The 16,135-nt window shown below is 40.9% G+C and overlaps 1 protein-coding gene across 6 annotated transcripts in view; it reads left to right on the top strand.

The window, feature by feature from the left end:
- The window catches only part of rb1cc1 (RB1 inducible coiled-coil 1), a 164,141-nt gene that overhangs the window by 21,646 nt on the left and 126,360 nt on the right, over positions 1–16,135 (top strand). For all 6 annotated transcript variants that reach the window (XM_033019723.1, XM_033019722.1, XM_033019721.1 and 3 more), the window contains 5 exons: positions 301–427; positions 866–1,036; positions 5,881–6,083; positions 13,073–13,496; positions 14,297–14,467. In XM_033019723.1, the coding sequence (XP_032875614.1) occupies positions 301–427; positions 866–1,036; positions 5,881–6,083; positions 13,073–13,496; positions 14,297–14,467 (1,096 nt within the window). The remainder of the gene's footprint in view (positions 1–300; positions 428–865; positions 1,037–5,880; positions 6,084–13,072; positions 13,497–14,296; positions 14,468–16,135) is intronic.

Below are 16,135 nucleotides of genomic sequence, written 5' to 3'. Positions count from 1 at the left end.
TTGATCAATATTTGTGAATTATAGTCTTTGAGATTCAGGAAATAACACAGGAATAGACCCGAGGATCATGAGTCTGTTGGTTTGGGTAGTTGCACTGTATTTTCCATCACCATTTCTGGAACAGTGCATTGGGCTAAGGTTTTACAGTTAAAAATAATACAAGAAGAACTGAGAATAGTTCTCTAACACACCAATACACTGAGAACAGTTAAAAATAATACATTGCGTATTTGGCTTCTAATTCTAGTAGTACAATACAAAAGGAGATATGCATTAAGTGTGGTAATTATATGATTTCAGTGTTGCAGACCTTAAACATGCCATCCAAGCTAAATATAAGATTGCAACACAGCATCAAGTATTGGTTGTCAATGGAGGAGAATGTATGGTGGCAGACAGGCGCGTTTGTAGCTACAGTGCCGGAACGGTAAGTGACCGTTAAATCTATATAGACAAATTAATTTGCGATGTTATCGGTTGACAACTTCAACAATATTTTAAAATAGGACTATTTCAATTTAATCAGAATAAACATTAAACCTTTAATATTGGTTGTTGATGGCACTGTTCTTGTTGCCTTCACATTTTAAAATGCAGCTAAATTACAGTATCTAGAACAGTAAATTTTGGACCCATGGTTTTAATTGTGTAATGTATATTACAGCTGAAATATGATCTGTATATTCTCTAATTGAAATGCAATTATTAAAAATACAGTGGGTTTTAAAGTTCTCTTTGCATAACTTGAGAATAGTGGGTCTTCTGGTAAGTTTGCTGACCAAACATTAGTGCCTTATAGGAAGATGCTTTTCAACAAATTTAGCAACGTTTTAAATTTCACTACTTTTAAATTTTAATACCATAGGACACAAATCCCATATTTCTGTACAACAAGGAGATGATTCTGTGTGACCGTGCACCAACTATTCCTAAAACAACATTCTCTGCAGAAAACGAGATGGGGTTGAAGGTGGAGGAGTCTCTTATGATGCCAGCTGTCTTTCACACAGTGGCCTCTAGAACTCAACTTGCAGTGGTAAGATTAATAAACATTACCAAATATGTGTTGCTGAAAGTAGCTCTCATCTGACAGTTGAAGTAGTAACTAAGAAGGTTGAGGAGGGCCAGACCATCATTGTTGTCTCAGACATCAGCAAGGCCTTTGTTTTTCCTCATGGTAGGCTGCTCTGGAAGATAAGATTGCATGGCATCCAGGGAGACCCACCCGTCTGGATACAGAATTGGCTTCATGGAAAGAAGCAGAGGGGAGTGGTGGAAGGATGTTTTTTGGAGGCTGGAGGCCTGTGACTAACGGTGTTCTTCCCAGATTAGGGAGCTAGGTTCATTGCTGTTTGTGGTTTATATCAACGATTTAGCTGAGTATGTGCAAGACATGATTGGTAAGGTTGCAGATTACACTAAAGTGGGTGGTATCATAGACAGTGAAGAGGGTTATCACAAATCACAGCAGGATTGTTATCAGCTGGGCAAGTGGACTGAGGCATGGTTAATAGAGTTCAATGCTGATAGATGTGAGGTGTTACATTTTGGGAAGTCGAACCAGGGCAGGAATTTACAAAAAATGGGAGGGCGCTGGGAAATGTTATGGAGCCGAGGGCTCGAGGAGTACATGTACACGGTTCCCTGAAAGTGGCGTCACAGGTAGATAGGGTGGCAAGGTAGACTTTTGGTCCATTGACCTTCATCAGTCTTTCTATTAAGTATAGAAGTTGGGATGTTATGTTACAATTTAGATTTTTGCTGTCACATATACCGAGATGCAATGAAAAGCTTTTGTTTGCATGCAATCCAGTCAAAAGAAGGGGACTGTACATGAATACAATCCAGCCGTCCAAACTGCAGAGCCACTTTTGGAGTATTGTGTTCAGTTCTGGTCACCCTGCTATAAGAAAGATTGCAGAGAAGATCTACGAGGATGTTGCCAGGATCAAGGGCTGAGCTGTCGGGAAAGGTTGAGCAGGCCAGGACTCTATTCCTTGGAGTGAAGGAGACTAAGGGCTGATCATGAAGAGGTATATACAATTAGGAGAGGAATAAATACAGTGAATACACAGTCTTTTACCCAGGGTAGGGGGTTAAACTGGAAAATGGATTGGAACATTTTAGAGGGATATGGGCCAAACTCAGGTGGGATTAGTGTAGACAGGGCATCTTGCTCAGCAAATTGTGCTGAAGGGCCTGTTTCCATGCAGTATGACAACTGATAAGATCATGGATTTAAATGCTGGGTTGCAATTTCTGAGCTGTTAATCAATATGTTTTTGACTCGAGTTAATAATAATAATAATAAATTTTATTTATGGGCACCTTTCAAGAGTCTCAAGGACACCTTACAAAAATTTAGCGGGTAGAGGGAAAACATGTAAGGGGAATGAAATAAATAGTAGAGACATGACTAGTACACAAAGTAAAGACAGAATACAATTCAAAACACAATATGAGGCAATTAATGCACAGATGAAAAGGGAGGGGGACGTGGGGCTAAGGATAGGCAGAGGTGAAGAGATGGGTCTTGAGGCGGGACTGGAAGATGGTGAGGGACACGGAATTGCGGATCAGTTGGGGGAGGGAGTTCCAGAGCCTGGGAGCTGCCCTGGAGAAGGCTCTGTCCCCAAAACTGCGGAGGTTGGACGTGGATAGAGAGGAGACCGGCTGATGTGGATCTGAGGGACCGTGAGGGTTGGTAGGGGGAGAGGAGGTCAGTGAGATATGGGGGGGCCAGATGGTGGAGGGCTTTGTAGGTGAGGATCAGGATTTTGTAGGTGATCCGGTGGGAGATGGGAAGCCAGTGAAGTTGTTTGAGGACTGGAGTGATGTGATGCCAGGATTTGGTGTGGGCGATGAGTCGGGCGGCTGCGTTCTGGACCAGTTGGAGTCGGTTGATGTAGGTGGAGCTGATGCCAAGGAGAAGTGAGTTGCAATAGTCCAGTCGGGAGGAGATGAAGGCATGGATGAGTCTTTCAGCAGCGGGAGGTGTGAGAGAGGGTCTGAGTTTGGCGATGTTGCGGAGATTAAAGAAGGAGGTTTTAATGACATGGCGGATGTGAGGCTCAAGGGAGAGGGTGGAATCAAAGATCACGCCAAGGTTGCGTGCCTGGGGAGATGGGGAGACAGTGGTGCCGTCGATGGTGAGAGTGGGGTTATTGATTTTGCTGAGTGTGGCTTTGGAGCCTATGAGGAGGAATTCTGTCTTATCGCTGTTGAGTTTGAGGAAGTTATGTTGCATCCAGGTTTTTATAGCTGACAAACAGGAGTTGATATGGGAGAGGGGGGGTTTGTGGGGGGATTTGGTGCCGAGGTAGATCTGGGTGTCATCGGCATAACAGTGGAAGTCCAGGTTGAAGTGGCGGAGTATCTGACCAAGGGGGAGGATGTAGATGATGAAGAGGAGGGGGCCGAGTACGGAGCCTTGGGGAACGCCTTGAGTGACTGGCTGTAGCAGAGGTGTGGTTGTGGAGAGAGATGAAGTGGGATCTGTTGGAAAGGTAGGAACGGAGCCAGCTGAGTGCAGAGCCTTCAATGCCGATGTCTTTGAGTCTGGTGAGCAGGATGTTATGGTTCACTGTATCGAAGGCTGCGCTCAGGTCGAGGAGGATGAGGATGTTGAGGGAACCAGTGTCAGCAGAGGTGAGGAGGTCGTTGAGGACTTTGAGGAGAGCAGTTTCTGTGCTATGGAGGGGGCGAAAGCCAGATTGGAGGGGCTACGCAAGGAGGTGGGAATGAAGTTGCGACGCAACGATACGCTCCAGGGTTTTTGAAAGAAAGGGGAGGTTTGAGATTGGGCGGTAGTTAATGAGAGAGGAGGGATCAAGACCAGGTTTCTTTAAGATTGGTGTGACAGCAGCAGTTTTGAAAGCGGAGGGGACAATTCCTTGGGACAATGAGGAGTTGAAGAGATTAGTGAGGTAGGGGCAGAGAACGGGGAGGCAGGACTTCAGCAGGGGAGTGGGGAGAGGGTCGAGGGAGCAGGTAGTGGGTTTGGAAGAGCTGATGAGTTTGGAGATTTCAATAGGGGTGACCAGGTCAAACTGGGAGAGGAAGCAGTGTGGAGGAGGGGTAAGGAGGTCAGTGGAGATGTTGAAAGGAGGGGCCTTGGTAGGTGGTGGAGTAGATGCTGGGGAGTCGGGTACAGGGGATAAAGATTGATAGATGGTGCTGATTTTATCAGCGAAAAAGTGGAGGAATGAGTTGCAGAGAACCGGAGTAGAGGTAGGGAGAGTGTTGGCTCGAGGCTTGAGGAGGTTGCCCACTGTGGAGAAGAGGGTTCTGTGGTTTAGGCAGGGATCAGTGAATATGGAGGAGAGATAGGCAGATTTTGCAGCAATGAGGGCATCTTTGTAATCAGTGAGGTGGAGTTTGTAAGCTTCAAGGTGGACTGCGAGAGATGATTTCTTTGTGAGTCGTTCAAGTCGGCGACCAGTCCGTTTCAGTTTACGAAGTGCAGGTGTGTACCAGGGTGAAGATGTGTTGAAAGTTACGGTTCTTGTTTTGAGGGGGGCCATAGTGTTAAGGGAGGTAGACAAGGTGGAGTTGAGATGGTTTGTGAGATCATCAGGTGAGATGGGGGTTGAGTCCAGGGGGAGAGTGGTGGAGAGGAGGTCAGAGAGATGGTGGGGATCAATGGATTTTAGATTACGGAAGGTGATTTCTCGGAGGAAGCGGGGGCGAGGTGTCGGAGAAGGGATGGTGAACCATATAAGCTTATGATCAGAGAGGGGGAAGAGGCATGGATGGAGGTCGAGTACCGGTTGATTTGTGGAGCAGACCAGGTCAAGGATGTGACCTTTGTCATGGGTGGGAAAGGTGACGTGCTGAGTGAGAGAGAAGTTGTCAAGTAAAAAGGCGAATTCAGATGCGAGCTTGCAGGTGGGGGAGTCCAAGTGAATATTTAAGTCACCAAGTAGCAGCAGACGTGGGGAGAGGGATGAGGCAAGTGTGAGGAGTTCAGTGGAGTCAGATAGGAAGGAGGGGTTTCGTTTAGGTGGCCGGTAAATGAGGATGACTGTCAAGGAGTTATTGCTCAATCTGGTTCTAAGAAATAAGGCAAAGCTTCCTTGATGACAAAGGAGATGTAGAGTATTATACAACAAAGAAAGGTGGTTGTAGGTTGAAGTTGATCATTCTAGTGAGTGGCAGATTGAATATGATAAACAGAGAGGGAAGATGAAATAGAAAATAAGTATGGTAAAGAATGTGAAAATAGAATTGCATGTAACACTAAGGGCTACCCAAATGTCTTCTATAAACATATAATATAAGCACATAGTAAGGAAAGGGAGGACAGCAATTAAGGAAGATGTTCAGACAGTGGATCTAGCCCTGCTCTATGATATAAAATAGATCTTGACTGAAAATTAACTTCTGCATTAAGCATGTTCTAGATTGCGATATTGCCCTCAATGGGACATTAATTGGACGTGTCCCTTCTGTGTTTTAAATGAAGGGTGGATGGAAATGTTCCTCTGGGTAATTGTCATCAAAGCAGCTTTTCATTCAAAAAACAAATTTATTGGAAACATTGTGCTCATGGAAACTCATAAATGCCATTTTAAAAACTGAGGCTGAATTTGCCATCATGAGCCATTACAAAACATACTAAACAGACATATTTTATAAACATAAATCCAATTGGGTTCCAGATTATATTGATGGTTTAAATTGTGTTATTGATTTGTTTGAGATCCTATCATGAAATTTTCATCAATTTGTTCATTGTTTTTCTAACATCAGGAACATGTATCTGATACACAGGCAAAGTATTGGTGGAAATATTTGGGGAATAAATATTTTGGCGAATATTTAAATTGCTATGTAGATAACTACACTTCTGAGATTTGTGTTTTTAATTTTCTTGGATAGGAGATGTATGAAGTTGCAAAGAAACTCTGCTCATTTTGTGAAAGATTGGTCCACGATGAACACCTTCAGCATCAAGGTTGGGCTGCCATTATGGCCAATTTGGAGGATTGTACCCATTCTTTTCAAAGGCTGCTGACAAAGTTTGAATGTGCATACAGCAACTATGAACATTCTGTGGAAGATATTAAGCAAAAACTCACAAAGTAGGTTTGGGTTAATGTCTGGTGGTTCCACAATGAATACTGTTGGAACTTAGATTTGTCTCCAGGGATGCACTGAAATTCATTACATGCATAATTCCTTCATATGTAACATTTACTTGGGAGTATATAAACTGCATTACCGCCTTGTTTGTGATTTTTTTGTTAAACTCTGCTAACCCTACCATGAAAAAAAACATACAATTACCATTTCTTTCCTAAAGCTACTGTGAAATTATTATTTGGGCAAGCAGTATGATATAAGCCAAGCAATGTGGCATATGGATTTATTTATTTTTTGAATTCTCAGTTCTTTCCTTTGCTGAGCTGTCTCTCTATTCACCAATAGCTGTTTGTTTGCAACGGGCCATTAGTGGTCTTCCAAAATGAAACTTCTACTGTATGCGTTTCTGCAAGTGTAGCTGTTTATAAATTATATTTTGTGATTTATTCTGCATTTCAATTATCAAATCCGTTTAAAATTGTGTATGGGTTGACCATTGGTGTTGGCCATTACGAAGCTTGCTCTTTGTTATGCAGAAGCACTTAAATAAATGGCTTTGATGATAATTGGAATGCAGAATAAATAACAAAATATCATTACAGTAGCTTCAGGAAAGAAATGGTAATTGTATGTTTTTTTCATGGTAGGATTAGCAGAGTTTAACAAAATAATCCCAAACAAGACGGTAATGCACCCGCTGAGTTTCTCCAGCATTTTTGTTTACCTTTGATTTTTCCAGCATCTGCAGTTCTTTCTTAAATATCATAATTGATCATTGCAGTGAAATATTGTCCAACCTTTAATATTCTGCAGCAGTCTGTCTATTTCTGAATGTTTTAACATTTGGAGAAATTGGGATTTGCTTTTTTTTTTTAAATGGACCAGCTAAAGTGTTATGTTATGAAATATTAGAATATTGTGTATTATAAACAGTGTTAAGCTATCATTTTTGGGGGGAATTTGGGTGTTGCTGACAGGACCAGCATTTATCACCCTTTTGTTAATTGCCCTTGAGATGGTGGTGATGAGCCAGCATCTTGAATTGCTGCAGTCCTCGTGAAAAGACTGGCACCGTATGGAGAGTATCAGGGATTTGGACACAATGGCAATGAAGGACTGATAATCTATTTCCAAATCAGGATAGTGTGATACTTTAAAGGGAACTACAGGTATTCCCATGCACCTGCTATCTTTGTTACCTTAGTATGCTGCTGGGTTGTATTTTGCAAGTGTTGGTAAAGGTTTTGGTAGTTAGGATGCGAGTCACTCATAGCAGATATTCAGCCTTTAACTTGATTGATGTGGCTGGTCTAGTGAAGCTTCTGGTCAGTGGAGACCCGCCCCTGTTTCCCCCAAGGCTTCTGCAGGTGGGGCTGCAGTAATGGTAATGTCATCAAATTTTAAGGTAGGTGGTTAGATTCTGTTGTGGGCAATAGTCATTAACAAATTTATTGCTTGCCATTTTTCGAAGCATAGCCAAATGTTGATTGTCTTGCTGCATGCAGACGTGAGCTGCTTCATTTGTGCAAGAATATTGTTCAATTTATCAGTGATTATCCCACTTCTGACCTTGTGATGGAGGGAGTGCTATTGAGGCAGTTGGTTCAACACACTGCCCTGAGGAGCTCTGCAATGAATTATTGGGATGATTAGTTATGACTCCAACCAATGCAGCGCCTTCATTTTGACTTCAATTTCACGTGCTGCATAGATGCCGTACTTGGTCTTCTTGCGTATGGCGTGCACAGCCTAAAGTTGTAGGTCAACTTGTTCTATTTGATCTTTTGTTTGTGCACGTCGGGTTGATTGCATTAGTCGAAACAGGATGGACCACGTGAAGGTTGCAATCTCCCACCCCCGTACTTGGTCAAAGGCTGTCTCAACATCATGAGTAGTCACTTACTCCTTGCTTCCTGGTATTCCGCTCTTTAGTTCATATTTGAATGCAGACTTTGATGAGGTGTGCAGACAAGTGGTTTTGGCAGAACCCCAACAGGCTGTTAGTGAGTGAATGTCACCTTAAGCACTTAAAGCCAACTTATAACAGACAGTCAGAATCTTTTTCCTAGGGTGGAAATACCCAACACATAGTGGAAAAGAGGGATATGGATCGTGTACAGGCAGATGAGATGAGTTTAACTTGGCATCATGTGTAGGAAGGAACTGCAGATGCTGGTTTAAACCGAAGATAGACAAAAAATGCTGGAGTAACTCAGCGGGACAGGCAGCATCTCTGGAGAGAAGGAATGGGTGACGTTTCAGGTCGATATTGTTCTTCAGACCGTTCTGAAGAAGGGTCTTGGTCCAAAACATCACCCATTCCTCTTCAGAGATGCTGCCTGTCCCGCTGAGTTACTCTGGCATTTTGTGTCCAATTTGGCATCATGTTTTGCACAAACATTGTGGGATGATGGACTTGTTCCTGTGCTGTAATGTTCTATGTTCTTCTATCATTCAGCTGGTGGAGAATAGACTGGTTCAGCAGTGATTTAATTAAATTGGATTTGCCCTGTTTTTTGTGAATGGCGTACGTCTGGGTAAATTTCCACATGGTCAAGTAGATGTTAATGCTGTAACTGTACTGCAATAGTTCGGCTAAATGTGTAGCTGGTTCTGGAACATAGTTCTTCAGTTCTACAGCTACAATATTGTTTGGCCCATGAATCTTTGTCTCTGGTGCTCCAAGTTGCTGCTGGAAGGTAAACACAAAAAGTAACTGAGCAGGTCAGGCAGCATCTCTGGTGAAAAGGAATAAGTGACGTTTTGGGTCGAGACCCTTCTTCAGACTGAGAATCAGGGGAAATGGAAACAAGAGATTAAAAAACGGTGATCTAAAGAGAGATATAGAACAAATGAATGAAAGATATGCTAAAAAGTAACTATGATAAAGGAAACAGGCTATTGTTAGCTGTTTGTTAGGTGAAAATGAGCTACAGACAATGAGATTCAACAAGACGACTTTGAAGCTGGTACAACTTGGGTGTGGGAGGGATGGAGAAAGAAGTGATGCAAGGGTTACATGGTCAGAGAAATCATTATTCATATCAGCGAAGGTGTTCAGCGAAACAATCGCCCAGTCTACATTTGATCTCGCGGATGTATAAGAGTCTACACCTTGACCAACGGATACAGTAGATGAGGTTGGAGGAAGTGCATGTGAACTTCTACCTAACTTGAAAGGACAATCTAGGGCCCTGGACAGAGTCGAGGGAGGAGGTATAGGGACAGGTGTTGCATCTTCTGCCATTACAGGGGAAGGTATGTGGGGAGGGGTGGTTTGGGTGGCAAGGGATGAGTTAACGAGGGAGTTGTGCAGGTAACTATCCCTATTCCAGGCGTACACTGACCCTATCCCCGAACTATATCTCCGTTACATTGACGATTGCATCGGTGCTACCTCCTGCACCCATGCAGAACTCATGGACATCATTAACTTCACCAATTTCCATCCTGCACTCAAATTCGCTTGGACCATCTCTGACACGTCCTTCCCCTTTCTTGATCTCACCGTCTCCATCACAGGAGATAGACTATCGACTGACGTCTATTATAAACCTACTGACTCCCCCCAACTATCTAGACTACACTTCTTCCCCCTAATGGTGCAAACATTTTCAATGTGCTTCCTAGGACTGATGTCAAATATAATTTGATTCCAAATTAATGGTAATATTGAGACACGTTAAATAACTACAAACGGAATTAGTCTTTAAAGGGGGGTGGGGGTGGGGGGTGGGGGGGGGAAAGAGTAAAGAGTTGAAAGAACAAATTTTACGAAGAAAATTAAAAATGCTACGACCTCACTAGCTGAAGGAGGTCTGCCAATGGGTTTTCATTTTCCTGTCTTTTTTATTTTATGAGCTTGGGCTTCTCACTTTTTGTACTTTAGTTGCTTTCCTTAGTAGTAACAGCTAGTATCTATCCATGACTATTGTCGTCTTGATTCTTAGTCATGAAATTCAAATGTCAGTGCTTAAGCTGACATAATCTCTACGAAGTGAATCTTGATTTAAAAACGTTACCAAAAATGAACTCTGTCCTTGACGCACCTGGAGCATTACCCCAATCTATCTATAAACAGTATGACCTTAAATGTCCAGGACAGGTTACCAGACAAATTTTGTTTCGGACTCGAGGAAATGGTATTGGAATTCTGAGCTGATGCGTTTGGGTATCTGTATAGATATAAAATATTTGCAAATTAATGTTTGGGCATTATTTGGATTGGGTTGTTGAACTGTATAGCAGGGATCTGAATGCTTACTTTGCATGTTCTATCCCTTAAACAAAACATGATCATGCAAGATATTTGCTAAATATATTGGTTTATGCAGCAAATAGAGAATTTGTTGGAGAGACAAGAGGCTGTAGGTGCTGGAATCTTGACCCAAAAACCTAAGTGCAAGAGGCAGAATCTGTGGGTCTCGACCCGGAACGTCACCCATTCCTTCACTCCGGGGATGCTGCCTGTCCCGCTGAGTTACCCCTGCATTTTGTGTCTACCTTGGACAGATGACATATTGGGTCAGGACCTTTTTCCAGACTGTGTTGTGTATTTTTGCTTGTTGATTATTGTAATTACGTATGGTTTACATTCCCTTATGGATTCAGAATGGATAAAATCATGATTATAATAAGAGGATACACTAACAGCTGTTTGAAGATGGATAGTATTTCAGAAAAATTGTAGACTAAATTAGATGTCAGCCAGTCATAAAGGTTGACACAATGTGTCCTGCATGTGATGCTGTTGCTTCATAGTTCCATCAATCCAGATTTAATCCTGACTTCCAGTGCTCTCTTTCTTTGACTATATTGTTTTCCCCCGGGTGCTCCAGTTTCCTTCCACATTCTGATGAAAGGCTGGTGGGTTAATTGGCTAAAGTAACTTTTCCCGCATGGTGAAAATCAGGGTGAAATTGATGGCATGTGAGCAATAATAGGTTATAGCACGGACTAAGTGTTGGGTCTGGGATTGTTCTGAGAGCTGGCACTGACCTCTTAGTTATCAAGAAAATATGAGAATATGAAATGTATCCTCTATAAACCACATTTGAGTTCCAAAAAATAATTTGCATCAACATATACATGCGGCTTGGATCTTCTATTATAAACTTCTATAATCACAACAAATGAAACAGCAAATGAAACTCTTTGTTTCAATTAAAATGCCACCCCCTCCCAGTGGATGACTTGTTTTGTGGTTACTAATTGCAAGAGTAATGCAGTGTGAAATTTACCATTATAATTATGAACCTCAGAATTTATAATATGTATGTGATAACAGAAAAAGCGTACAAGGGGAACTGAAATGTGATCTTTATACTCTTTTATGTTTGCTCTCCAGTCATCCCTACCTGAAGACCACACTTTATTCTATCAGTGCATTATCCCACTTGGTTGATTAATAATATATTAAATAACATTTTCAACTCAATTATTCTCCTACACTGCTTGGTCAGGATTTACAATGCTTGCTCATATCCAGCTGGGTTATGCCTGGTTGTGACTAACAATAATTTAAATATCCATGTTAACAATAATGGTTAGGTTTCACACTAGGTGGCACTGCTAAATTGCCTTTAATACATTAACTGTACCTTCTGCAAGGAAATGTTTTTCAGCACGATACAGTTGTGCATGAAATCATCAGTTGACCCTCAATTTGAGATTTGCTTCTTTATATTCCTTGATTTTTTTATTTTTTACTTTTGGCAGCGGTCCTATTTTTCTGCTGTTCTCACCATTTCCTTCTATTGGGCTTTCATTTTGCAATTGTTTAAAATGTCCTGTATTTAACAGTACAGTAAACCCTAGTAATAATGATGGACCTCTATAAAGAGGATTTCGGTTATAGCGGACCTGTGGGTCCCGTTGCATTCCTCCCCGACTTCCATCAGGCACCCAATGAGCTAGCGCTGCATGGCATGCTTCCGGTTACGGAAGTGGAGAGAGCAAGCAGCATGACCCTTCCCTGGTGCACCACATGTGTGGTCGGCGGCTCTGAGGCTCCACAGCCTGTGAATTCTCGCTTGTTTAACTGGCCAAAGATGCATTTCTTTCCGCCTGGCCTTGGGTTAAACTTTACTCCCCTTAATCTGTTATAGCAGACGGTCATCAATAATGGAGACCATCCTCCCCTCCCTCCTGTGGTCCGTCCGTTATTGTGAGGGTTTAGTGTATTGAATAATGTAACTAATTTGCCTTTTACGTCTTTTAGTAATGAATGAACAATTTTCTTTTGCTATTTTTAGATATGTTGATATTTAGATATGTTTGCTGTTGATTTTAGTGAACAATTTTAAAGAAACTGGAAAATCATTGCCTTAATGATGCTTTAACGTACAGATGCTCCCAGATTTATGATGCTTCGACTCACGATATCTCAACTTCATGATGATGCAAATGCTCGGCAACGGCAGCGAGCGCATGTCACTTCCGGGCACGTGATCACGTTGTATTAAATGCATTTTCGTCTTGCGATATTTTCCATTTACGATGGGTTTATCGGAACGTAACCCCATCGTAGGTCGAGGAGCAGCTGTATAAACCATATTCCTCATTCATTTTAAATATTTTGTGAAGTTGGATTTCAAATTGTAAAATATGAGATCTCTTGATGTCTGGAATATGTGTTCAAAGTAATTGGTATTATTTTAATTGAAAGGAAAAATCCAGAAACCTTCACAGATTTGACATTTGTGCAAGTGAGCAATTATATGAGTTGTTCTTACATTAATTTAATGTGTCCTTCACAATGCAGAAGTTCTGGCATGGCAGCTTGGCCCGCACACTTTTGCAAAAACTTTCAAGCTACGTCATGAATGTACGGTCAAAAAGACATACGTCTTCAAAGCCTATTTAATATTGAAGATTTAATGCTTAATCTTTGCCACCAGGAACAAAAAAAATGTAAATGTTCCAATCTGATTAGAGGTGGACTCTTCAATTCAGACTGTACTAATATTATCTTATATTATGAATTAAGCCTAGGCACAGCTGTCTCAGTTATGGCTAAAATGCCACTGTTGGAGTGCCTGACCAGACATAGCTACCGAGAATGTCAGGAGAGACTCAGGTTCCCTGCCGAAAGAGAAAATCTAGAAGAGGAGTCTGATGATGAGAAGTCCACCAATTCAGTACTTTGTTCTGTTAAGCCTGCAGTTTGCAGGAAATCACTGTCGAGTTCTGGATCATTTGGACATTCCGCAAAGAATAGTATTCTGCAGGAAGAAAAAGACATTGAGAACAGCATGGGGAGCCCTCAGAGGACCATAGCAGAAAATGAATTAAATGAAGAAATGAAAGACCAAGCTTTCTTTAATGTCTCCTTACTGGACTGGATTAATGTTCAAGACAGACCGAATGACGTGGAATCACTGGTCAGGAAATGCTTTGATTCAATGAACCGAGTGAGTACTTTTGAGATTTCGATTGAAAATAACATTGTGTTTGGGTGGTATAATGCAGAAGATTATGACCTGTTTTCTAGTTGAATTGTAAAATGAAATTTAGCCTTTTCAACTCGTCTGATCATCTAGAATTTTGAAAATAAATTGAAACTACTTTTATCATATTTTCCATCTACTTGTAAATAGTTCGTTTTTCATCGGAAGTTTAATATTAAATAGACCGTCATATAATTGAATTTAAGCTAGAAGTTCAACGTCTATGTTGTTCTCTTCATCTGGCTTTGAACCTGATGTATTCATAAGCCTACATATGTAAACTATAGACTATTTATATGTGAGGCCTGATGATAAATTTAAGTTATTATTTTTAAGAAATGGGACAATCAGAACATGAAGGCAATTAAAGGACGAGGACCGATTGTATGCTCTCGATCAAATGGGACAATATTTTTGAAGATTGAAAGTTCAATTGTTTCTGCAATTATAGCCTCAACTAGATCACAGAATGAGCATGTATGTGAAAAACATGTTTTTTTCCCCAATGTAGACAAAAATGCTGGAGAAACTCAGCAGGTGAGGCAGCATCTATGGAGCGAAGGAAATAGGCAACGTTTCGGGTCGAAACTCGTCTTCATTTTTTTTCCAAAGTTTATTTTTTCCAGCTAGCTGATTCTCACATCATAGTATATTTGTACAGCAGCAGAATTTTTGGGGTGTAATCATCTATGTAATTGTAGGTAAATTGTGTGGAAAAATGAAATGTTGCAAGTGAGAATGTCTAAAATTGTACTTTCTTTCAGCTTGATCCAGAAATTCTTCAGCCATTTCTGACAGAGTGTCGTGAAACCATTGCGAAACTTGATAATCAGAACATGAAGGCAATTAAAGGACTTGAGGACCGATTGTATGCTCTCGATCAAATGATAGCCAGTTGTAATAGACTGGTGAATGAACAAAAAGAATTAGCCCAGGTAAATCTTCATCACAAAAATATAGGTTAATACTGGATAACAGATTGTGTGGAGTATTTTAAGAGGATTGAGATGTAAAGTCCGAGCTATTTATCGATATAATTTTAACAGGTATTAACCGAACTTGATACAAACATTCTGTTAATAGAACAATACAAAAGATCTTCAGGGTGGGTTGAGATCTATCAGAATGCTATGGGGAAATAGTGAGGAAATTGGGGCTCTGACAAAGATTTTCTTTTGCATCGTCGTTGTCTACACTTGAAATACCAGATGATAGGAGAATAGTTTAAGTTGCCAGGGATAAGCTAGGTAACTACATGCTAATTGGCCTTAAGACAGTGGTAGACAAATTATTGGAGAATACTCTCGGAGAAGGATAGGGACTAAAAGTCAGCGTGGTTTTGTGAGGATGAAATGCAGCGTATATGGTGCGTTTCGAGAAGGTAACAAAGGAGATGCATGAGGGCAATAAATGCCGTCTATATGATCATTAGTCAGGGATTTGATAAGTCCCTGCATGATAGACTGATCCAGAAAGCTAAGGAATCTGGGATCCAAGGTGAGCAGGCCAATTTATCCAATATTGGCTTGGTGATGGAGAGTAGTGGTGGAATGATATATTTCTGTAAAAGCTGGTTTGGCCACATTTGGAACATCTGTTTGTCGCACCTTAGGAATGTCATAATTCTGCTGGAGGGAGTGCAGTTGAAATTCATCAGTATGTTGCCTGAATTTGAGACTTTAATTATATGGAGAGATTGGATAGGCTAGGCTTGTTTTCCTGGAAACAAAGGAGAATAAGTGGTGACCCACACAAGTTTGTATGAGGTATAGTTTAAAAAAAAATAAAAAAAACTCCGCCTGAACAGTGACACAAGTGTGCATAACATAAGGGGGATGTAAGTTTGAAAGGGCATTGAAGAGTTTTTTTTAATTAAATAATGTTTTTATTTAATGTGCTACCAGTGGAGGAGATGGATTTGGATACAGTTAGTATAGTTAATAGGTATTTAGACAGTCGTAAGCAAAGCATAGAAGGATACAATCCTAATGTGGGCAAATGGGATTAGTGTATTTGGGCAATAAGGGAAACATTCCCTTCACCCACCACTTCCAACCAGATGGATGTGGTGAGGGAAGAGAGTGTTTCTCTGTCATAAAGCTGACATTTTTTAGCTGACATTTTAGTATTTTAGAGCACAGTATAAAGACTGGAATGGATTTAAAATGGGTATCAAAAAATCAAATAGTTATTTGACGTATAATTGATAGGATCTTCTTATCGAGTCCTCACACAAGATTAGTTGTTCAGCCAGAGCTGAACACACTTCTCGGCATCTGCATATAATGGTGTCTGTCTTGCGCTTCTTGTGTGTCTTGTGTGTGGTGGTGGAATTGATAGGATGATAATTCATTTATATAAAACTTACTTTTAAGGCATTTGCAGTGGCTAAGCAATAAATACTAGCTTAATGTGTCACTTTAACAGTCACTTGTACGTCATACAACAAAGCATAAGATTATCAAGATTTATTTGTATTGATAATAGTTAATACTGTCATTTTATTCTTGGTTCCTTGATTCGATTGATTTGGGAAAGTTGCAGAATTGTATTTAGTATGATACCGCATGGAAACATTGCCTAAGCTGACCAAGATGCTGCGT

The sequence above is a fragment of the Amblyraja radiata genome, chromosome 4, assembly GCF_010909765.2.
Source record: "Amblyraja radiata isolate CabotCenter1 chromosome 4, sAmbRad1.1.pri, whole genome shotgun sequence".
Lineage (NCBI taxonomy): Eukaryota > Metazoa > Chordata > Chondrichthyes > Rajiformes > Rajidae > Amblyraja > Amblyraja radiata.
This window is presented reverse-complemented; position numbering and strand designations above follow the sequence as displayed.